The sequence below is a fragment of the Coregonus clupeaformis genome, chromosome 37, assembly GCF_020615455.1.
Source record: "Coregonus clupeaformis isolate EN_2021a chromosome 37, ASM2061545v1, whole genome shotgun sequence".
In the NCBI taxonomy this organism is placed as follows: domain Eukaryota; kingdom Metazoa; phylum Chordata; class Actinopteri; order Salmoniformes; family Salmonidae; genus Coregonus; species Coregonus clupeaformis.
In genome coordinates this window covers 2,856,835-2,881,950 of record NC_059228.1, presented here as the reverse complement: position 1 = coordinate 2,881,950, position 25,116 = coordinate 2,856,835, and the positions used below count along the sequence as shown (strand labels likewise).

Below are 25,116 nucleotides of genomic sequence, written 5' to 3'. Positions count from 1 at the left end.
TCGAAGCTGGCACGCAGATACATGTGTATTTGTGCCATGAGCACCGCATCAGAGCACCCCTGTCCGCTCGTGCCTCAAGCCAGACAAAGTCAATATGCTCATGTTCCTGGCACGGAACCTGGAGCTGGAGATAGAAGATGATGCGTAGTTTGCATTTGACTAGCCGTCGCCGTTTGCTATAAAATAGTTAATTATTTTTGTTTTATTATAGGCCTTATAGATCCACTGTTAATATTTGCTCTGACCTATTTATGTTTCTGCTGTTAGTGGTAATTTATTGTAGAAGCACTAGCCTTCAAAATCATTTTCTGTGTGGACTTTTTTTATTGCTTTATGTTAAATAAATAAATGTCTCTTCTTAAAAAAGATTGTGTCAGACAATTCATTAATTATTCAACAGAAAGAGTCACATAGGCTTCGTGTCCATAAAGCTAGTAAGTTTAATTAAATTGCAACAATTATTACGCCTAATTAGCCTACTCCTGTCTGTACAGAAATATATAAAATCATTTAAAATAGGGTACTCCACCAGAAAGCATTATTTGGAGGATCCTTAGCTTCTTAAAAAAGCTGTGTATTGTTTTAAATCAACTTGAAGCTCTTGATCCGCTCCATCTGTGGATGGGGGCGTGGTCGCCCCTCCGTTTCCTGTAGTCCACGATCAGCTCCTTTGTCTTGCTGACGTTGAGGGATAAATTGTTGTCCTGGCACACCGTCAGGTCTCTGACCTCCTACCTATAGGCTGCCTCATTGTCATCGGTGATCAGTCCTACCACCGTTGTGTCGTCAGCAAACTTGATGATGGTGTTGGAGTCGTGCGCGGCCACAAAGTCGTGGGTGAACAGGGAGTAGAGGAGGGGGCTAAGCACACACCCCTGAGGGGCCCCCGTGTTGATGGTCAGCGTGTCGAGGATTCAGTTGCAGAGGGAGGTGTTCAGTCCCAGGGATCTGAGCTTGGTGATGAGTTTGGAGGGGACTATGGTGTTGAATGCTGAGCTGTAGTCAATGAACAGCATTATTATATAGGTATTCCTTTTGTCCAGGTGTGAGAGGGCAGCGTGGAGTGAAATAGAGATTGCATCATCTGTGGATCTGTTGGGGCGGTATGCGAATTGGAGTGGGTCCAGGGTGTCTGGGATTATGGTGTTGATGTGAGCCATGACCAGCCTTTCAAAGCATTTCTTGGCTATAGATGTGAGTGCTACGGGTCGATAGTCATTAAGGCAGGTTACCTTGGCGTTCTTGGGCACAGGGACTATGGTGGTATGCTTGAAACAAGTTGGTATTACTGACCGGGTCAGAGATAGGTTGAAAATGTCAGTGAAGACACTTGCCAGCAGGTCAGCGCATGCTGATATTCTGTCTGGTTCCGTGGCCTTGTGATTGTGAAGCGTGGAAAACGATGGCCTACTGCCTGTTCGCTCTCTGTTTACCTCTCTTTCTCGCTCTCTTGTTCTCTCTCTGTCGCTCTCATTCTCTTGCTCCTTACAAATCTGTTCATGTATGTGTCCTACAGAGAGCAAGGTGATGAGAGAGATAAGAGAGTTAAGTGGGTTCTCAATAGGTGTTTGTGTTCCAGTTGCTAACTGTTGCATATAAAGGCACTAAATTGTTTTAGTCTGTGCGTGTGTATCCATTTTGATTTGGCTAGGGATGTATTTAATAGGCACCAAACAGAAGAAAACAGACTTAAACAGCGAGTGTGCCCTAATGAATATGACTCAGGTGTTTGAACATGAACTGTTTCTCTAACGTTTCCCTTTTTCTCCTCTACAGGTTGACTCTGGGCAAGCCGCTGGGCGAGGGCTGCTTTGGCCAGGTGGTGATGGCTGAAGCGCTAGGCATCGATAAGGACAAGCCCAAGGAGGCCATCACAGTGGCCGTGAAGATGCTGAAAGGTACATGTGAGTGTGTCCCTCAGTTTGTATGTGTGTGATTGTCCCTCCCACAGTAGCCTGCGGGATCTCACTATCTCAGGATTGCCACAGTGTAACCCTAGCCCTGAGACATACTGCCCTGCTAGCTGTAAGCCCCGGGCTGGGCCACCGCCACCAGCTCTGGGTTGGGGTGTATGTTGTGGCTGGGGTGTGTACGTGGGTGTGTTTACTTATGTATGTCTTATATACACTACATACACTGGCTATATGTGCATACGTGTGTGTACCTGTATGTAGGGGTTGTCGAGGTCCTTATTCCTTGTTGCTGATTGACAGCTGTAGGGGCGGGGTCATGGGGCGGGGTCACATACCTGACCCCCACAGCACCAGCTGCCCAGGCCTTACTTGGCACCCACACAAAGAACGCGTAGTCACAAGGAGGGAAGGATAGAAGGACCACTCTATTAAAAAAGGAGGAGAGAATAGCCCTGACAATGGAGGTAATGGTGCTGACAATGGAATGAATCCTATGCCATTGTGTCTGACTGACTGGTCGTCTCAATCAGACCCATGAAAACAGAGACTCGTGCTGCTGGAGATAATAACATCAGATTGACCGAATGTCTTTTAATTCCCTGGCTGCTGAAAGAATAGAGGCCTGTGTTTGGTCTGTTTGGTGGTCATACTGCTATAATGTAATCTAGACCACCACTGTCAGTGAAGCATGCTTAATAACAGCACAGATTAAGCTTGTCTGCTTGGACTGTAGGACAGACGGGTTAGGGGGTCCTGGGTTATGGGGAAAGAGGAGCGGGTAGTGTGTAGGCACTTGTCTGTTATACATGAATACGTTTGTGTGTGTGTGTGATTTTTTTATGTGTGTCTGTTTTGTCCTCTACTGTATATTGACGCCTTGTTCCTCCCTCCTCCTGGCCCCCTCCAGACGATGCTACAGAGAAAGACCTGTCTGACCTGGTGTCAGAGATGGAGATGATGAAGATGATTGGGAAACACAAGAACATCATCAACCTACTAGGGGCCTGTACACAACAAGGTGAGTACGAAGGGCTGTACCTTAAAGAGACAATCCACCCAAAACCACAAATTCCTATCATTAACAGTGTGAAAACAATATTTTTTGTGAACAAATCTTTCATTTTGTCGTTATAACAAGGTTGTTAGCAAAATGTGAAAATCATTGTGGAAATCTGTTCCAGCTCAAGTCGACTACAAAACCCACAATGCAATGCTCTCTCTGGGCCGGCTGGCTAGCTAGCTAGGTAGCTAGCTAGCTATCAAATGTAGCTACACACAATAATACCAAAGTAAATGTCAGCATTTGAAGCTAGCTAGCTAGCTAGCTGTAAAATCGCCTAAACAAACTGCGCTATCAATTTACCCTTACAAAAATGTACCATGGTACTACTATGGTACTTTCATTCATACCATGGTACTACTATGATACTTCCACTTATACCATGGTATAGTCTGAATCATGGAAATGTACCATGGTTTTAGCTTTGAAGTATGATGGTACTACCATGGTACTGCCATTGTAGCTAAATATTACGATGGTATGAATCTGAATCATGGAAATGTACCATGGTTTTAGATTTGAAGTATGATGGTACTGCCATGCACATAAATAATACCATGGTATTGCATCATTTATACCATGGTAGATGTGGATCATCGAAATACCATGGTTTTAACCTGCATTATAAATTCAACCATGGTAACGCACAATTCTGATAAATGGTACCAATAATTATCATATGGTACCATATTTATTAATTGTGCGTTACCATAGCACAATGGCGGTATAATGCATTAAATAAATAAACCCCCCAAGGTCAAAAGAGGTTGGTTGGTATTATATTGATTTATTTATATACCAGTATGGGCAAGTTTCTGATAAAGTCAGAGGCAGGCTACTATTGTTGGTCCTAGTTTGTCTATAACATAAACGTGAAATAGTTACTGTGAAAAGGGGTAGTACTTTCTGTATTAATAGTACTGTTTTTTGCTCATGTTTGGGTTCCCTGTGTTACCAACCTGAAATGTGGAATAATGTAAGATATATGGTAGCCTAATGTTTGGCATTTTGTAATCATTTACAGTATTTATAGTCAAGAGGTGTTGCGCTTGTTTCGGCCCGCAGAGGGAGCCGCTCGCTCTAGTGGTTGCTTCACACGCTCTCACTCTCGCACTAACCTGCCTAGTCAGTGAGTCAATTGAATGAGAGAGCCAACTGAAGAGAGAAGCACCATATAAACTAAATATTGTAAACGTTATCATTACGGTTAGCGTGTTATAAAGCATAGGATATGAAACACCAAGTTAAGTGTGTGTAATTAAGCGAGTGTAATGACATAATAATTGTTATTTATTTATGATGTTTTGATAGTTTAATTAATTTATAAAAGACCATTAGCATAGAAGGTAACGTCGACTAAAGTTAGCTCCAGTCAAGCTAGCCTGTCGTAGTCATGGCGACAGCATCAACAAACGTGTAAACAAAGGGAAACATTGTAACTTACTGTTTTTAGGGATATGTTGAGAATTACATGATGAAAATGTATCTGTGCGATAAGATGATAATTAATACATTTTTAAAATATGTTGGCTATTTAGAATTGTATAAGAATAGTCAAGTCAGTTGAATGGAGAGCCAACTTAAAACTGTATTGAAAAGAGAAGCACCAGATAAACTAACTATTAAAAAAATGTAAGGTTTCAGACTCCCTTCATTCTTCTCACCATACCTTATCCAGGTCCCAATGTTTAAGAGGGTACACTACACTACCAGCGGCAGGTAGCTTAGTGGTTAAGAGTGTTGTGCCAGTAAACGAAAGGTCGCTGGTTCTAATCCCCGAGCCGACTAGGTGAGAAATCTGGCAATGTGCCCTTGAGCAAGGCACTTAACCCTAATTGCTCCTGTAAGTCGCTCTGGATAAGAGCGTCTGCTACATAAATAAAGAAGTGTGTTGTGGTTTTTCACTATGAGCTAAAGGGGTTTAAGAGGGTACTAGGCCTACTCTGTGAGTAGTCAATGTTGCATTATGTGAGTACCATAAATTACTATGTTTCTGATCACTTAACCCGAAAAACAGTGGGACACAGACCATCATAATACATTGTAAACAACTACCATGTTTTCATGTTTCACTACATGCTGCTATTACAAAACCATGGTATTATTTTCATTGTACTACCATGGGTCATTTTTGTACTATGGTAGTACAATGAAAAGTATATAATGTTTTTGTGGTCACTAACATGGCAGGAAAATACAATGGTATTGGTGCAAATACCATGATCTTTTTTTTCTTCATTGTACTACCATGGTACATTTTTGTAAGGGTAGGAGTCTATCTAACCGAGTTCAACTTACAGTTTGTCTCTGCCCCAGAGTGAGTGCAGAGTATGTTGCTATGTCAACAACGGCCCTTTCCCGCATTTCCCACAATCACACAGGGTCGTTGCAAGATGGAACTTGAAGGAGAAACTGACTTGAATAATTTGGTACACTGTTTAGATTGAGCACATCTAAGCAAAATATATACTTTGTCATGACAATATAAACAGATGGATGTGTTCTAGACAAGTATGCCCATACCATCTATTGGCTGATTTGGCTATCTGGAATGCAGATAATTGTTTTAAAAGTGTTATGAAATGTGATAGTGTGTTATCCCTATCTCCACAGATGAGAACCATGTAGCTATGACGCGTTCCTACACGATTTCCTGATTTCACAGACGGACCACTTAGAAGTTAAATCATGGGGGAAATTTTTATTTTACCCACTGATAGAACATAGGCTTTCACCAAATCATGATTGTCCCTTTAAAGGACTGGTTAACTTTTTGTATGTATAGTTGAAGTCGGAAGTTTACATACACCTTAGCCAAATACATTTAAACTCAGTTCTTCACAATTCCTGACATTTAATCCTAGTAAAAATTCCCTGTCTTAGGTCAGTTAGGATCACCACTTTATTTTAAGAATGTGAAATGTCAGAATAATAGTAGAGAGAATGATTTATTTCAGCTTTTATTTCTTTCATCACATTCCCAGTGTGTCAGAAGTTTACATACACTCAATTAGTATTTGGTAGCATTTAAATTGTTTAACTTGGGTCAAACGTTTCGGGTAGCCTTCCACAAGCTTCCCACAATAAATTGGGTGAATTTTGGCCCATTCCTCCTGACAGAGCTGGTGTAACTGAAGTCTTGGCTGATTTATTTTCATTTTCCCATGATGTCAAGCAAAGAGGCACTGAGTTTGAAGGTAGGCCTTGAAATACATCCACAGGTACACCTCCAATTGACTCAAATGATGTCAATTAGCCTATCAGAAGCTTCTAAAGCCATTACATCATTTTCTGGAATTTTCCAAGCTGTTTAAAGGCACAGTCAACTTAGTGTATGTAAACTTCTGACCCACTGGAATTGCGATACAGTGAATTATAAGTGAAATAATCTGTCTGTAAACAATTGTTGGAAAAATTACTTGTGTCATGCACAAAGTAGATGACCTAACCAACTTGCCAAAACTATAGTTTGTTAACAAGAAATGTGTGGAGTGGTTGAAAAACAAGTTTTAATGACTCCAACCTAAGTGTATGTAAACTTCCGACTTCAACTGTAAATGGCATGTTATAGGAAGTTCCAGACTTTTTTGGGGCCGATTTCACTTGGTTTTGAAAAACTTACCCCACCCGCAATAGACTTCCTAATTTCTCGTTCTGCGGTTTCTCGTTAATTGTATCCCCACAATTGGAACGAGAAAGCACGTGCATGCATAACATTTGGAATTACACAGTTTCATGTGTACAACATCGTAAGACCTGCATCACTATACTGAGAGCTTTGCCGTTTCTAAAAGGACGTATTTGGGTGTTTTTGGAGTCTTTGTTCATGTTTATCAATGGACCCCATACTGCAGAACGAACAATGAGGAAGTGAACTACTCCTTTAACGGTCCAATGCAGCTGTTTTTATCTCAATATCAAATCATTTGGTGGCCATGAATAAACATGAACAAGGCCCAAAACACCCATATATGTCCTTTGGTTCCATTGTGGTGAAACGATTAACGAGAAAGCACGCACATACTCGCACACAAAAATTTATTGCTAGAGTAGAGTTCCTAAGCTCTCTCACACACATCTACTATGAATATGGTGTTGAACAACAGAACTGAATTTAAAGGAGTATTTTATCCACACAAAAAAAACGTTTCCCCTCCCCATATATTTGTCATTAGTCCATGTTTGCCACTGTCACCCACAAATGGTTTAAGTCAACATTCAATCCTGATGCACAAAATCCCTGCTAGACTCAGTTCCTTCTCTCTTCCCCAATTTGGAAAGCAGTAATCAGTCAGTGTGGTTGAGTCCTAAATATCTCTCTCTCTCACTCTCTCTCTGTGTGTGTGTGACAGGCCCTCTGTATGTGATAGTGGAGTATGCCTCTAAAGGGAACCTGAGGGAGTACCTACGCACTCGCAGGCCCCCTGGCATGGAGTACTCCTACGATATTAACCGCTGCTCAGACGAACAGCTCGCCTTCAAGGACCTGGTCTCCTGTACCTACCAGGTGGCACGGGGCATGGAATATCTGGCCTCACAGAAGGTACACACACACACACACACACACAACCATGTTCATTCTCACCATTCTGCTAGGTAGACATACTTCCGTGACATTGCACTGGGCCTTTGTGATAGGGTTTTTAACCAGGGTGGTTGTGTAAAAAAGTGTGTGTTTATCATTGTGGGAATATTGTCTCCTAAAAACACATCTCTAGCCCACTGTCCAAATCCCAGCATTGTCTCTCTCGATCACACAAAGCCTCTCTGTGCAGACAACTGAAGAATATAATTTTCACAACGGGGAATGGGCACGTTAGCCAAACACTCCATCACGCTCCCTCTCACCAGAGGAATCTGACAGAGGCGAAAGCATACAATCACACAGTACGCTAAGAGACACACACACGCATACACACACACACACACACTCTGGCACGCAGTCATGCACAGAGACACACATGCACAGACACACATGCACACCTAGGCACACAAACAACTTCTACCATGTATAACAAAGGGTCAGAAATCCTTTTCAGATTCAGGCTTGTTTCTCATGCATGTGCAATGTCGTCATGGTATATTAGGTAGCGTGTGTTACTTTAGTTAAATGTGTGTTTTTGGGTCATTACACTTATCAGTATAAAAGTATTTATTAGCATAGCTTGTATCTATTTTTGTATTTTGAATTTGTCTTTATTTGCACAGTATGTATCATGTTCTCTTCTCCTTTTCCCAATCTTTCTAATGGTTTTCTTCTATTTTTCCCCTCTTTTCTGTTTTTCTATCCTTCTTCCATATCTTTTTCTCTCCTTCTCTCCATTACCACTGTTTTCTTCATCACATTTTTTCTATTTTTCTCCCCTTCTTCTCCTATTGTATCTCCTTCTCTCCATCCAGTGTATACATAGAGATCTAGCAGCGAGGAACGTCCTGGTCACAGAGAGCAACTTCATGAAGATTGCAGACTTTGGCCTGGCCAGGGATGTCCACAACATTGATTACTATAAAAAGACAACTAACGTGAGTACTTGGGGGGCACATGTTATGCTGTGTGTTAGTTAGTGTTCTGTGGTGTTGTGAGGGGGTGTATGTGACAGAGTTTCGGGTCAATTCCAGTTAAATTCAGGTAGCAGATAATGGACACTAACAGAAATGTATGTAGTTGGTGCTGTATATGAACTCATATACTGGGTTCTAATGTGAAAGATTATTTCTTAGTTGACAATTGTACAATGTATGCTCTCTGCATATGAAATCCACGAAGACTGCCGGAAAGGCCCGAACGCAAGATTGTAATTTCTATGACTCACACGGTGGAGGAACATACATGTATTGCCTGTAGCCTACTGTACAGGGTAAGCTGCAAGTGGCACTTCACCTTTTACTATGAACAACGACTGTGAGGATTTTTCTACAATATACCATATTGACAAAATTACAATCTTTATAGAATAAAAATCTAATTACATGTGGAAATACAAATTTGAGTGAACATTTGCAAGCCAGCAGCAGATGAAACAGAAAGTGAATTCTCTTTCCCCACTCCCCGGTTTTAGCTTGCCATCTAGCTGGCTAGGATTCTACTAGCCCATACCAGTGACAACCATAGCTATGTTATCGACATATGGCAGTACACAAACAAAATCTAGCTCACTTATTTTGCTACAGTGCCTTCAGGAAATATTCACACCCCTTGACTTTTTCCAAATTTTGTTATAAAGTGGGATTATTATAATTTTTTTTAAATTATGTAATGCAAATGTATATAATTATAGTTCATAAAAGTTTTAAGATTTTGAAGTTAGGATAGCCTGAACATGTGAACGTTGATTTGGTGTCTGACACTTGGAGCGGCACACAATTGGCCCAGTGTCGTCCAGGGTAGGGGAGGGAATGGCCGGCAGGGATGTAGCTCAGTTGGTAGAGCATGGGGTTGTGGGTTCGATTCCCACGGGGGGTATGAAAAATAAAATAAAAATATGTATGCACTCACTTAACTGTAAGTCGCTCTGGATAAGAGCGTCTGCTAAATGACTAAAATGTAAAATGTGTCTCTAGCTTGAACGGTTCAAGAGTTACTGTTGGTGGGTTATTTATGCAAATGTGTGTACATTTGTATCGTTATAGTTGATCAAAGTTTAAGAATTTGAAGTTAGGATAGCCTGAGAATGAAAGTTGGTTTGTTGCCTCTAGCTTGAACGGTTAAATTGTTACTGTTGGTGAGTTATTCTGTGCAAATGTATGCAAATATCTATCATTATAGTTGCTAAAAGTTTTAAATATTTTTTTATTTAGGATAGCCTGAACATGAGAAAGTTGGTTTGGGGATGTTATGCTAATGTATTCTTTTGGGCTGACCCCAATTAGTCGACTGGTCTATTGTTTGGTCCTTAGGCTGTTGGTTGACTGAGATTGTTTTAGTCGAGCAGTAACAAATATATATATATTTGCGCCCATCTCAGTAAACTAATCCATTGCGGAGGCCTAGACTAAAAGCCAATTTATGCTTGATCCGAAAATGTGGTCGGAGGCTCCATATGGAGGGTGCAGAGGCCAAATCGAGCTCTGTACCGCATCGCCATGCGCCTCCCAAATGTTGTAACATTATGGAAGGCTCTGTATAGCTCCGCATTGGCATGATTGGTTGATGGTAGGTGGGGGCAGTACATCCTGTAGAAACACAAACTCACTTCCTTGACAACAGCTCTGCACTGCTCCGCGAAGCGCAAGACTTATGAATGCCCTGACTTTTGCTGAGGCTATATCACCGTAAATGCTGCATGGCCAATGCAGTTGTTGGAGTGACCATGTGCCCATATGCCCAATGCACATTCATTGTTTCTAAACTTCATTGTGCGAATAGTTTGCGTATATCAATTCTCCATTATATCCAGTATATCACTAGTAGTACATTTACTGTTAATTCTTATGCTACACTTGTGAGAAACAAGTTTTGGTTTATTTCAATCCATTTTAGTCATTATCTTTTGTTTGAGTAAGGACGCACACTCATAGAAGTAGGCCTATAGGCTACCTGGCCTGCACATGTACAATGTAGGCCTATAAATGTGCTCATTTGGGGATCTGATAGAATTTCTGATTGGCTTAACGCACCACCACTAATGACCTGTGGAGCTTCTCAAAGTAATGTTTTCTTCAACACAAACAGCAAGCAAACAAAGTCTGTTTTTACATCCATTGAAATATACAATAGTTCCTCAATGTATTAGAAAAATCTTACCAGCTCTCTCCCTTTCGATAACCACTCGGCGTGAAAGTGAAAAATGTCATGCTCTGATCTAGTGGAAAACGTCATAAAATAGGCCTACTTACTTCTTATCAGTGCTTGACTTGGACTGAAATAGGTTCCGATACTCATTTTGGGTGCTGGTACTGTTTATATTTAGGTGCAGGAGCTAATATTCTATAAGAGGAACAGGAGCTCAAGCAGTAGAAAATGTGAGGTGCCGGTACTCAGCCCACGGTGAGCTCCTGCCCAAATCAAGCACTGCTTCTTATCCCTTGTGCAAATAGCCTACAGCTGTGTCTTTCCTGAGCTCACTGGCGCAGGAAACTCTGAGGGCCCAGAATATTTTATACAATGTTGCAAGTAAGCTAGCGCAAGCGTCAGGCCGGACCCAAGTTAATAGTTGACACAATGTTTCAAGTTCATTGCAGACAGGCCATGTGTAGCCAATGTGATTTATAGGATACTTCTTTTTATCAGGATATTTTTATTCATTGGCTTTATGTAGGCAATTTTTATGTAGTTGGCATTGGCAATAGAAGTTACTTTTTAGGTTTGTATTATTTTCATTTAGATTTGCATAGAATTAACCACATGACAATGATTTTGGCGTGGGGAGACAAAGGGGGTTAAAAAAAAGAAAATACAGTATCTTGCTTTTAAAATCAATTTGAAGAAAGAAGTTCAACAACAGGTTGAAACTGAGTGGAAAACATGGTCTTTGTGGATGTTGTTTCAAAGCTTAACACAACGAAATGGACAGCGCTTTCTAGGGTGATGATTAAGTCAAAACACCCATACGCATAGTAGAGCTTAAGCATACCCATAGGCCTATATATGAGCCCAAGCCCGAAAAATACCCTGAATTAAAATAATGGTTGTGCGGTTATACAATACATAGCCTACCGCATGTTACGCACAGCAGAAAAATAAACTGATTTAAGAGGTCTTTGGTTCATAATTGGTTCTATTAATTCTAGTAATCGCATTTGAGTGTGGACTGTATTATTATGCATACTGGATGGACTGGTTACCTTATGCTACGCTCCAAACGTTCTATCAATGAGTCTGGGAGACAATGTATAGGCCTAGGAGATGCTGTTGGTTCATTGAGTGTGCAGGGCGGTTTACAGAGTTAGCCTACAATTTGTATTTGACACATTACCTTTCACTACAGAATATCTCACCACTGTGCGTTTCCATCTCCTCCTCCTCTTTCCTTCATTCCTTTCCTGTGTGCACAGAGATAGGGGCTGTCAACGGTTTAATTAAATATGTTTTATTGTGAAAACATGATACTATTGATGTTCCCGAACAGATTTCACTTGGTTTCCCAGATTAAGAACTGGGTAGCAGCAGGGACAGGGTTGGAGAGCCCATAGCATACAGAGTTTGGGCAAGAGGCTGCATGCTCCTCAGTGGTTGATGCATGGAGTGAAATAACCAGAGTAGCCTACCCGCATGATTGAAATACGAACCGGCGGAAAAGCGGCCTCCATTCGCTATTCGAGTGCATACGGATGACATGTCTTTTTCCCCCTGCCCATTTGATAATGGGCCATTCTAAATCAAAACTATTTTTACATATTAATAAAGAAAGGATTCGATTGAGAATAGTCTGATGGGGGAAAATATGATCACTTGATGAGAGAACAGCGTGTGTAGCCGGAGGCAAGGAACAGGGCGCACGTTTTTTGCGACTTTCTCAAATCATCAACAGCCTATAGTCGCATCATGCAGCCCATATATGTTTTGATTTCTACGACATTCTAAGGTTTGTATCATTCACAACTAAAGTTGGCAAATAACTCTAAATTCAGCGTATAGGACCTGTTTCAAATGATCACTTTTACACTCAACATAGCCACTTCATATGCCCACTCGCTCCGGAATGTGAAAAATATCCTTTCTATATAATGTAAAATAATGGCATCGGACTTGAACAAGCCTACAGCCAATGGCATGGCGCATAGCCAGATAACATACAGTAGGCCAACTCATATTCTGTTCTTCTGAAATACATTTTCTTCATATCATAATGTTTCTTTAGACCTGCCTAAAATATAATGGATTTATTGTGATGGTGTATATTAAATTGATTTATTATACTTTTTTTAATGTAGATGTTCCAAAGGCGTGCATCAGCAGCTTGTTTGCGTGGAGGCCTGGAGATGCTAAACGTGTTTATGTTAATTAACGGTCAATTACCGTGAGACCGCATTCTTTTGCATGACAATAACCGGCTGACACGGCTCTAAATCTGACCCACAAAACGTATTTGCTAGATTCATTATAGTGTTGTTAGACAAAGCAAGGAAAGTGAACTTCAAAACGTAATGTCGTTTTATTGGAATTAACAGCTGTTGTTGGTAAATAATGAATCTGCTAGCTTCTGACATGACTTACTGCATCTAGAAAGAGAGCAGTTGATGGGTTACTAAAACAGCACTATCTATTGATTGGTAGAAGCTATTCCTACTATTTTTTCAGTTTTGAAAAGCGGAGAAGTAGAGAGATTTCATACGCTCTGTTTTTGTCTGCGGGAGTGGTCAAAACAGCAGTTGTTTGGAAACAGGGGGAAATGTGGTAATGCAGGTACTGAAACAGCTGTGTCATTAGATCCGTAGCGGATATTTTTGTTCTGCGAACAGATTTGAATAGCAGAGAAGGAGGCGAAGATGTCATACTCTCTAACTTTTTGTCTAACTTGTTGAAGAAGTGTTCAACATTTCAGTTGTTTATAAAAAAAGTTACAGAAAATGTTGTTGCGGTTAATTTAACAGCTGTCACTTTTTATCAGAATTAGATATTTTGTTTAAAAAATAAGGGGTTAAATACATGTAAAAAATATATGTTTCCTGATCTTTCTTATATCTCTCAGTGAATCTGTTATTCAATGCGTTTGTATGGGCTAATAGCAGTAAGGCCACTTTTTTTTTCATCAAATTATTTTTTTATACTTCAAGGGGTCTTCCAATTCAAAATCAAATAGCAAAATTATCCTTGATATGAACTTCTTAAAACAATTCCATGTAGCTTAGTAGAACCCCCCCACCCTGGAAGTATGATGAAGATTTAAACTCGGGACTTTTGCATCGCAAGTCCCACCTAATAGGAAGTATGACGAAGATTTAGAATGGGACCACTGTTTTGGTAAAAAGCTGATGAGTTGGGGATGGTGAAATGTAACCACTCAAATTAAATCGGTAGAGCTATGAAAGAAAAAAATATGTTTAACCATATTCAGAAGTTAAACAGTATTTGTTTAAAATTACATTGTTTAGAAACAATTGAGTAGAACAAGCATATATTTGGGGTTCTGATGGGGTATGACAATTGGACTAAGCTCACGATGGCATTTATTATATACAGTGCATTCGTAAAGTATTCAGACCCCTTGACTTTTTCCACATTTTGTTACATTACAGCCTTATTCTAAAATAGATTAAATCGTTTTTTTCCCTCATCAATCTACACACAATACCCCATAATGACAAATGGTGTCATGTTTTTATTTTAATTTTATTTAATCCATTTTAGAATGAGGCTTTAACGTACAAAATGTGGAAAGGGGAAGGGGTCTGAATAATTTCGGAATGCACTGTAAGTTATATTCTTTAAGAATCAATGGGTGTGTGTAAATAATTTAATCGTCAAAAAATGAATGAAGCAATCACAGATTGCAAATTAGATTGAGAATTTCCTGTATTTTTCGGCTTCAGACAAAAGCTAATGGTTCACTTAAAACAGTTTTGTATTAATATGTTCATGTCATTGACACTTACAAATAATTCAAATTTAGTTGCTAGTAGAATGTTACAATGCTACATTGTTTTGGAACTAAACCTCCCTTGCACTGCTTTGTAACACCTTTGCTTAGTTGTTTCAGTGGGCTGGCCCTCATTTGCTCTGTAAGCAAATTATTCCTATAGTTCGCTTCTGGAGCCAGTTTTGTCAACAAGCTGCGGGCATGGATGTACAGTATGATATTTTCTTTAGAAGTAGCCATGGCATTTTCTCTCTCCTCTCGCTTGCTTCTCAAAAGTGGCTCGCACTGTGTCAGCTGCAAGCGCAAACATGGCTAGCTTACTACTGCCCCCTTGAGAAGATTCAGACAAATTACTAGACAGACTCAATCCATCAATGACGTGAGACACATTTGACCAAAGTACCAAAAGTACCAAAACTTCTAGTACCGAACCATTATTTGTGTTCTAGTATTTAATAAGTACCGAAGTTTCGGTATACCGTGCAACACCAAAGTAAACGTTGTTAAACTGGAACCTAGTTGTGTCATTTGGAGTTAACACCACCCTCCCTCCTTCCTTCTCAATCTTGGCAGAGACTGGAGGTTCCCAGGCCATCAGTAAATGCAGTGCTTATAGAGTGGCTCTGTGCCTCCTCTCTTGTTCCTTCACTTCCATAGCCACTTGTCCAAACAGCCCAAGAGAGAAAGATACTGAAAGAGACGGAGAGCAACAGAGTGCTTGTCATCTCCATAGTAGATCCCCAGTAGCATTCATCCCATTCCCACTGTAGTGCACAGCACAGCCTGCCCATCCTCGTTTAGTACGCATGGCTGCTTTTTCATTACACGTACTATAATTCTGAGAATCTAACCTAGTTGAAAACAACCACCCACAACAGCATGGGCCATAGACAATGGGGGTGATGGTGGTGATAATGAGGATGTAGTCTAGGAGAAAGGAGTCTTTTATTTCAGAAGGCATATTAAAAAGGTAGGGGCAGATCTAATGTTAATCATCATCATGACGGTTCTGCTATGAAGACGGATATCAGCACCGTCTGTGAGAGCCTCCCACCTGGGAAAGCTGATTACCTGGCGGGTCAATCAAGGCGAAATAATCTTGTAATAGATGGTATCCAGGAAAGTCAAGGCAAAACATGGGCCGAATCAGAGACAAAGTTCGTAAGTTGCTTTCGGAAAATCTACAACTGGACCACAGAAAGGTTGAGCTGGAACGTGCATTCATCATAAGAAAGCTGTTGCTGTTCTGTAGGTAAGCGCCATGGCCTTGAAGTGGATGCGAGCTTCGACTGGAAGCCAGTGGAGTGTGCGGAGGAGCGGGGTGACATGAGAGAACTTGGGAAGGTTGAAAACCAGGCGAGGCTGCAGCATTCTGGATAAGTTGCAGGGGTTTGATGGCACAAGCAGGGAGCCCAGCCAACAGCGAGTTGCAGTAGTCCAGACGGGAGAGGACAAGTGCCTGGATTAGGACCAGCGCCACTTCCTGTGTGAGGGTCGTACTCTACGGATGTTGTAGAGCATGAACCTGCAGGAGCGGGTTACTGCTTTGATGTTTGCAGAGAACGACAAGGTGTTGTCCAGGGTCATGCCAAGGTTCTTTGCACTCTGGAAAGGCGACACTGTGGAGTTGTCAACCGTGATGGAGAGGTCTTTGAGCGGGCAGGCCTTCCCCGGGAGGAAGAGCAGTTCCATCTTGTCGAGGTTGAGGTTGAGGTGGTGGGCCGTCATCCAGGGTTGAGATATCTGCCAGACACGCAGAGATGTGTGTCGCCACCTGGGTGTCAGAAGGGGGAAGGAGAAAAGTAGTGTCATCCACATAGCAATGATAGGAGAGACCATGTGAGGATATGATGGAGCTGAATGACTTGGTGTGTAGAGAGGGAGGGGGAGGAGGTTGGAGGAGGGAGGAGAAAGTGGAAAAGAGTTTCCTAAGGTTAGGCAGAAGCTTGAAATTTAGAGTGATAGAAAGTGGCTTTAGCAATGGATACAGTGGAAGAGAAGGTAGAAAGGAGGGAGTGAAAGGATGATAGGTCCTCCGGAAGTTTAGTTTTCCTCTATTTTCACTCAGCTTCCCGCAGCCCTGTTCTGTAAGCTCGCAATGTGTCACTCAGCCACGGAGCAGGAGGGTAGGGCAAAGCCGGCCGGGAGGAAAGGGGACAGTGTGAGTCATAGGATGTGGAAAGGGAGGAGAGTAGGGTCGAAGAGGCAGACTCAGGAGACAGGAGGGAGAAGGATTTAGCAGAAGGGAGAGATGATAGGATAGAAGAAGAGAGAGTAGTGGGAGAGAGAGAGCAAAGATTGTGACGGTGCATGACCATCTGGGTAGGGGCTGAGTGATTAGAGTTGGAAGACAGAAAAGGAAACAAAGTGGTGATCAGAGACCTGGAGGGGGGGGTTGCAGTGAGATTAGTCGGCGAGCAGCCTCTAGTAAAGATGAGGTCAAGCGTATTGCCTGCCTTGTGAGTTGGAGGGGATTGGGAAAGGGTGAGGTCAAAAGAGGCAAGGAGGGGAAAGAGAGAGTTGGAAAGAAGGCGTCGGGAGGTTGAAGTCGCCAAGTACGAAGAGCGGTGAGCCATTGTCAGGAAATTAGTTTATCAAGGTGTCATTCTCATTGAGGAACTCTCCAAGGGCACCTGGTGGGCGATAGATTACAATAATGTTAAGCTTGAGTGGACAAGTGACAGCATGGAATTCAAATGAGGAGATGGACAGGTGAGAGAGGGAGAAAAGAGAAAATCTCCACTTAGGAGAAATGAGTAGACCTGTGCCACCACCACGACGACCAGATGCTCTCGGACTATGAGGGAAAACATAGTCAGATGAAGAAAAAGCAGCTGGAGTAGCAGTGTTCTCTGGGGTGATCCATGTCTCCGTCAGGGCCAAAAAGTCGAGGGACTGAAGGGCAGCATAGGCTGAGATGAACTCGGCGTTCTTGACCGCAGATTGGCAGTTCCAAACGCTGCCAGAGACCCGGAATTTCACATGGGTTGAGCGTGCAGGGTACACTAAATTAGAAGGGTTGCAGCCAAGGGGTGGGGAGCGTCTGTAAAGCCTACAGGGAGAGACGCAATGACTTAACGCTGAGTGAAATAGAGGCTCTGTGGTTACAGGTATAGCTTGATGTAATTTGTGAAATGCTGGATAAAGTATCTGATGAAAACAGGAAAATATATGTTTTAGGTGATTTGAAGATTGACTGGTTTACTACCACCTGTCCTCTGAGGAAAAAGCTTCTTATTTTGTGGCAACTTGACCCAAGTTATGACACTACCAACCACAACGTTCACAAATAGGTCTGGTACCACATCATCGACCTGAATTGATCATATGTTTACTGCTGAGCATTGCTCAAAAGCTATATCAGTGGCACTGGGTTATAGTGATCATAACTTGGTTGCACTTACAAGAAAAAACAAAATACCCAAGGCTTGCCCTAAGGTAGTCTACCGAAGGACCTACAAGGGGTTCAATCAGGATTAATTTGTGGATGAGATTAAGGATGTTCAATGGCTAAAAGTGTATACTGAAGATGATCCTGAAATGGAATTAAGTGTGTTTATGAAATTATTTATGCATATTGTTGATGAGCATGCCCCATTAAGAAAACCCACTGTAAAGTCAAACAGTGCCCCATGGATTGATGATGAGCTGAGAAATCTGATGGTTCAGCGTAATGACGCCAAAAAGGCAGCAGACAGATCTAGCCTACATTATCACTTTCTCTTGCTCACTCGAGGAAGGCAATTTGACCTTGCAAATGAAATCCCCTGCATACTTTTGTAAATTATTGTCATTATTCTACCGATTTGAAAATGTAAATGTAGGCTAATAATAAATGTAATAATAGCATATTTGATCTACCCCAATGAAAACTTGGACAATGAGCATAAATCACATTTCAATAGATGCATGCATCAGTACCTAGGCTGATGATATCAGCAACAGAAATTAATTTACATGGATATGTTCGCTGTCAGCTGGCTACTGTAGGAAAGTTACAATTTAATTAAACATTTGTTATATAAATGTGCCTTTTAGCCCATATGTGTCATCCTATGAAGTGGACGTTATGTTGCACACTCACTAGTCTTTCCCTCTCATTTTAGTAGATATATTTTGCCGTAATGATCTGACAACATGCAACGAGGGATGTAGCCTACAGTCAGAGAGGGAAGATGGACAATGTTGATTGGCAGGTGAAATTATGTCCAATGGGGTTGCAAGGTAAAAATGGGACTGGGAGGTGGGATTAGGTTGGCTCCTTTCCTCCTTGCTTGGCAGAGATCTCAGAAAAGGTACAATTGTGAACCTCACAATAGATTGGACTTCCCGAATTTAGTATTTTTTCTGTGACAGAACGTTTATATTTTTCGTAGATTTGTGTTATTCCACAAAGTTCTAGCTAACGCTGCAGTGAGTGGGGGGGGGCTATGACAGATGACAGGATGACAGGAAGTTAGTGGGTGCAGTGTTGTTAGACTTTAGTGCTGCTTTTTATGTAATTCATCATGAACTGTTGCTAGGTAAACTCAAATGTTATGGTTTTATGTCTGCTGCTCTATCCAAGAGATCTATCCAAGAGATCTATCCAAGAGAAGTCAAAAAGTGTTATTTAATGGTAGCTTTTCGGTAACAGTAACAGTAAATGGTAACAGTAAATATTTACACTGTGGTGTTCCTCAAAAAAATAAAAAATAAAAAAAAAATGTATTCACTAACTGTAAGTCGCTCTGGATAAGAGCGTCTGCTAAATGACGTAAATGTAAATGTAAAGTTAGCTGCCTAGGCCCACTTCTTTACTAATGATTTACTGTACCCTCAGTAATGAATAAAGCAAGAGTGGTTATGTATGCTGATGACTCTACACTGTATAGCGCTGCATCAGCATATAATGAGTTAACAAATGTACTGAACAAAGAACTAAGAAAAGTGTCTGAGAGGGTTAACATAAACAAATTGGTGTTGACTATTTCTAAAACAAAATGCATTGTATTTGGTCCAAGATATATGCTTGCTGGTGACCCTCAGTTAAACTTGTCGATGGATGGGTTGCCTGTGGAACAAGTTAATAAGACCAAACTACTTGATGTCACATTGGACGCAGTTCTCTCCTGGTCTGAACATATAGATAACATTTGTAATTCAAATGGGAAGGGGCATTGCTATAACAAGAAAATGTTCTGAGTATGTAACATCCAGTACTCTTAATCAGGGAATTCAAGCTTTGATTCTATCACACCTAGAGTACTGTCCAGTCATATGGTCATCTGCTGCAAAAAAAACTTGCTCAAAACAGTGCTGCCAGATTAGCTCTTCATTGCTCTAACCGTATGAATGTCAACCGAATGCATCTTAATCTCTCATGGCTTCCCGTTGAAAGATTTATTTGGGGGAATGTAGTAATTTTCAAGAAACCAAAGTATTTTTTTGTCTGACTAGTGTATACAAGTAACGAACATAACCACCAAACCAGACAGGCAAATTAATCTTATACCCCCCAGACCAAGGACAAATTTCCTCAAATCTAGAGTAATATACAGAGCCATCGCTGAATGGAATTCTTTACCAAATCACATTTCTCAGGCAAAAAGTAAATCCAACTTCAAGAAAACAATCAAATAACATCTAATGTGATCGACCATATGACTGGACAGATACTAATCCCACTGAATGTTAAATGTATTACCTGTAAGGTATTTTCATTGTCTGTAATATCTACTTGTTAAATGTTTGTAATGTCTTAATGTAAAATGTAATTGTTTGTAATGACTTTTTAGTTCTGTGTTGAACCCCAGGAAGATTAGCTGACATTATGGCATCAGCAAATGGGTATCCTAATAAAAATTATAATCCAATTCCCAGATCTAATGAGATTCCTGGGAATACCAGGAACCTGGAAGAGTGCACGATTGGCGAAGAAATATTGGTCATGAAATACCCCAGAGGATGTCTGTTTGTGCATAGATATCTAACTGTAACTTTTTCAACCCTGTGACCTATTGACCTCTGACCTGTGTGGGTTTGTCCTCAGGGTCGTCTCCCGGTGAAGTGGATGGCTCCTGAGGCGCTCTTCGACCGTGTGTACACTCACCAGAGCGATGTGTAAGTACTGTACCTTGTTTTTACTCTCTCTCACACACATACAGCCCACTGGGCACAGTTGTCAAGTCAACGTCTATTCCACATTGGGTTAACGTAATTTCATTAAAAGCAGGAACTCAGCCTAGACTGTGTTCATTAGGCACCAAACGCAAGAAAACCGATTAAAACAGGGAGGGACTAGCTAGACTTGTACAATAAAAAACTTTTATTACATTTATATTTATATTCGTTTTCAGTTGCAAAACACTTGCCATTGTGTGCCCTAATTAACACGACCCTGGCCTACAAATTGTCTGTAGCTCTGTGATGCAAATTGTTTTGCAGCGAGACCGAGGGGGTAAGAGGGTGGGATGGTGGTGGGGGAACGGGTACAGGAGGTCAGTGAGGTGTTTTGATTGTGGTAGAGTTAGGGGGTGCGGGGGTATTTTTTGGCGGGTGGGTTGTGTACCGGCCGGTCTGTGGCGAAAATGAAAGTTTCACGCTAGACTTGCAGCCAATGCTGTGTTACTAATCTGCCTGTCTTCAAAGCCTCTGGAAAGGGGCCAGAGCCCACCTCCCCCTGCCCTGCACGGAAGTCTCCCCTAGGCCTCCTTCAAGTCCTTCACACATATCTGAACGCAACAATACCACCGCGCCCCCAACCTCCAAATTAGGCCTCCTTTTTCTCCTCTCTCACCTTCCCCCCATTCTGCACACACTCGTCTCTCAGTCTTGAGTCTTCATTCTTTGAACATGTGGGTCATCTTTTTCGGGGGCCTTTTCCGTTAACAAAATAATCCCCATTTTCCCCCTCTCCGTTTTTATTCATCTCGTATGTGAATGGCAGCAGACCCATCTTTCCTCCTTTCCTCATCTCTTTCAAGTAGTACTTGCTCTAAAAAAGGAAACAGAAGAACAAAAAGAGTAGCCCGATTCCCCGATTCGGAATCACACCTTGGGCAAAAACCGATCCATAACATGACATCAGATTAAATGAATATATATATATATATGTTGTTTTGACAAATGGACCCAGGGGACTGTAGGTAGTGTAGGTTTAGGAGGCAGGCTGAGATAGGGGAAAGGTAACCTGTTTATCTGCCAGTTGGCCACAGAGTTGGTCCACTAACCTAGGAAAAGGGCACCATGGGTAGGCTATGCTACGGCAGTGTGGGTGGTGGGGCTGGGTGGTGTGCGTGTGTGCGTGCGTGTGTGTGTGGAGGGGGTGGGGATGTCTCATTTGGAGTAAGTAATACCCCCCCGAGTGTACAACCTTTTAGCTCCAGACTCCAGCCCTTTTAGACTGACTGGTTTATGGTGATATTTTGATTCATGGTCTGATGTATGATCTCCTTTTTACAATTCATAAACAAATTGTTGTTTGTCAATACTATAAATACAGTATGTATGCGCTGTATGTAAGTGCTTAAAATATAAGTGTAATATGAGTCAGATTGACGCTCAGACAAGAATGTTACAGAGGAAAACGCCCAACCATCTAATAGTGAGCACTGATTTGAGCCATTTAGGCTAGTTAGCAGATCAGCCTCACCCCCCCATTCCCCTGTTGTAAACTACCTTTGTGTGTTTTGGTTGGGTTTGGCCTTTCACTACGATGCAGCCTTTGTATAAACACTAGCTATGGCATGGTTGGATATCAGGTCACTTGCTGTGTGTGTGTGTTTGTTTGTGTGTGTGTTTGTTTGTGTGTGTGTGTGTGTGTGTGTGTGTGTGTGTGTGTGTGTGTGTGTGTGTGTGTGTGTGTGTGTGTGAGAGAGAGATAATCTGTTAGTTTGTGTATATCTACATGGGCCAATGGATGCGAGGTGAGCGATGGATACAAAGTGCCATTGAATGGAGCAGAGGCGTATGTAAACAAACGGAGAGATGTGGAGAGAGATAGGAGAGAACTAATTCAGGGCCGGTTATGTCAACACATGGATGGAGAGATACCCACAGTCTTTGTGTCATGCCGTGGCCTCTTTGGGTCACTAACATAGGCGTGTAGCTCTGTGTGTGTGTGTGTGTTTGTGTACCGCCTTTCCCTGCGTGTGCTATAATACACTCTTTGTTGCTCCCAACACACACACTGCCATGATGATTCATTGATTTTTTTGTTGAGATATGCCATTCAATGGAAGTGTTGACTGTTTTCAGTGTATCCTTCCCCTAGGATTTATTCTGCTGCTAAATTCATTTAGGGGAAACATTGATCTTGTGTATCTTGTGTCGATACAACATGCTATTGATGAATGTCAATATCAGGGTATTATTGATGCTTTAAATGAGCGATGTAATAATGACCGGACACTGTACAGTACAGTGACAATGTACAGTAGAAGTGAACTAGCTATTAACACAGTCATCCGTTACATAATAGTAATATATACTGTTAGCCTTGTTATCTCTGAGTGGGTGGTCCAGTTCACTGTTTGTTTTGGTGTGTCACTCTGACTGGTGACTGGACAATGGGGGCCAGTGTGACACTGTGACTGTCCAGTATCAGGACAAATGGCGTCTTTGATGCCAGCAGGGCCAGCTTGGCACTGCCCACCAGCTGTAGGAGTGGGTCGGTGCCGCGGGGTTGTGCGGGCTACCAGAGGGAGGGCAGAACGAGGGCATTGATAGTTACACCCTGCTACAGCTCATCCAAGCTCATCACCAAAACCTCTCTGCAACTGGATCCTGGACTTCCTGACGGGCCGCCCCAGTTGGTGAGGGTAGGCAACAACACCTCCGCCACGCTGACCCTCAACACCGGGGCCCCTCAGGGGTGTGTGCTTAAGGCGTCCGCATGCTTCCCAGCCGAAACAGTTCGGAAGAGTTTGTGCATATATTATGACGACATTTTAGGACGTTTTTGTTAGTCTTGGACTTCGTTGAGGTTTTTTTCCAGCTGTTCGGGCAAACACATTTTTTTCTGGAGGCAAGCCAAAGTTCGGAGTCGAAGTCTAAGCCCCTTCAGCTTTTTTCTCGTTGTTCAAGCGAAGGTCTTTTGAGGGGTATACGAACATGCTGACACCTTTAGTCCCCCCCGTACTCCCTGTTCAACCATGACTGCGAGCCCACGCACGACTCCCAACACCACCAAGTTAGCTGACTACACGAAAGTGGTAGGCCTGATCACCGACGGCAATGGTCCACACACACCCGCATAGTCGTGAAGAGGGCACAACAGCGCCTCTTTACATCACTAAGGACTTAAAATGGTCCACACACACCCGCACAGTCGTGAAGAGGGCACAACAGCGCCTCTTCCCCCTCAGGAGGCTGAAAAGATTGTAAATGGGCCCTTCGATCCTTAAAAAGTTCTACATCTACGCCATTGCTTGGTATGGCAAATGCACCGCTCTCGACCGCAAAGCTCTACAGAGAGTGGTGCCGACGGCCCAGTACATCACTGTGGCCGAGCTCCCTGCCATCCAGGACATTTTGAGGCGATGTCAGAGGAATGCCCGAAAAATTGCCTAAGACTTCAGCCACCCAAGCCATAGACTGTTCATTCTGCTACCGTCCGGCAAGTGGTACCGGAGCATCGGTTCTCGGATCAACAGGCTCCGAGACAGCTTCTACCCCCAAGCCATAACACTGTTAAATAGTTAATTCAATGGTTACCCGGACTATCTGCATTGACCCTATCTTGCACTGACTCTATACACACTCACATACATACAGTGCATTCGGAAAGTATTCAGACCCCTTCCGTTTTTCCAAATTCTGTTACTTTACAGCCTTATTCTAAAATGGATACAATTATTTTAATCAATACCCCATAATGACAAAGTGAAAACAGTTTTTTAGAAATGTTTGCAAATGCATAAATATAAAACTTAAATATCACATTTACATAAGTATTCAGACCCTTTTGTCAGTACTCTGTTGAAGCAAATACAAAAATGAAATATATATATATTTAAACCTTATTTACATAAGTATTCAGACGTTTTGCTATGAGACTCGAAATTGAGCTCAGGTGCATCCTGTTTCCATTGATCATCCTTGAGATGTTTCTACAACTTGATTGGAGTCCACCTGTGGTAAATTCAATTGATTGGACATGATTTGGAAAGGCACACACCTGTCTATATAAGGTCCCACAGTTGACAGTGCAAAAACCAAGCCATGAGGTCGAAGGAATTGTCCGTAGAGCTCCGAGACAGGATTGTGTCGAGGCACAGCTCTTGGGAAGGGTACCAAAACAATTCTGCAGCCTTGAAGGTCCCCAGGAACACAGTGGCCTCCATCATTTTGAAATGGAAGAAGTTTGGAACCACCATGATTCTTCCTAGAGCTGGCCGCCCGGGGGCCAGTCGGGGGAGAAGGGCCTTGGTTAGGGAGATGACCAAGAACCCGATGGTCACTCTGACAGAGCTCTAGAGTTCCTCTGTGGAGATGGGAGAACCTTCCAGAAGGACAACCATCTCTGCAGCACTCCACCAATCAGGCCTTTATGGTAGAGTGGCCAGACGGAAGCCACTCCTCAGTAAAAGGCACATGACAAGTTGCTTGGCCGCGTCATCACACAGTGACATCATCAGAGTGC

The 25,116-nt window shown here is 42.1% G+C and overlaps 1 protein-coding gene across 9 annotated transcripts in view; it reads left to right on the top strand.

Annotated features, from left to right (window-relative positions):
• LOC121553451 (fibroblast growth factor receptor 2) overlaps nucleotides 1–25,116 on the top strand; it is a 104,741-nt gene that overhangs the window by 67,670 nt on the left and 11,955 nt on the right. For 5 of the 9 annotated variants that reach the window (XM_041866556.2, XM_041866561.2, XM_041866558.2 and 2 more), the window contains 5 exons: nucleotides 1,777–1,904; nucleotides 2,821–2,931; nucleotides 7,326–7,516; nucleotides 8,374–8,496; nucleotides 20,524–20,594. In XM_041866556.2, the coding sequence (XP_041722490.2) occupies nucleotides 1,777–1,904; nucleotides 2,821–2,931; nucleotides 7,326–7,516; nucleotides 8,374–8,496; nucleotides 20,524–20,594 (624 nt within the window). The remainder of the gene's footprint in view (nucleotides 1–1,776; nucleotides 1,905–2,820; nucleotides 2,932–7,325; nucleotides 7,517–8,373; nucleotides 8,497–20,523; nucleotides 20,595–25,116) is intronic. The other 4 variants (XM_041866560.2, XM_041866564.2, XM_041866559.2 and 1 more) reach the window with 1 other exon arrangement.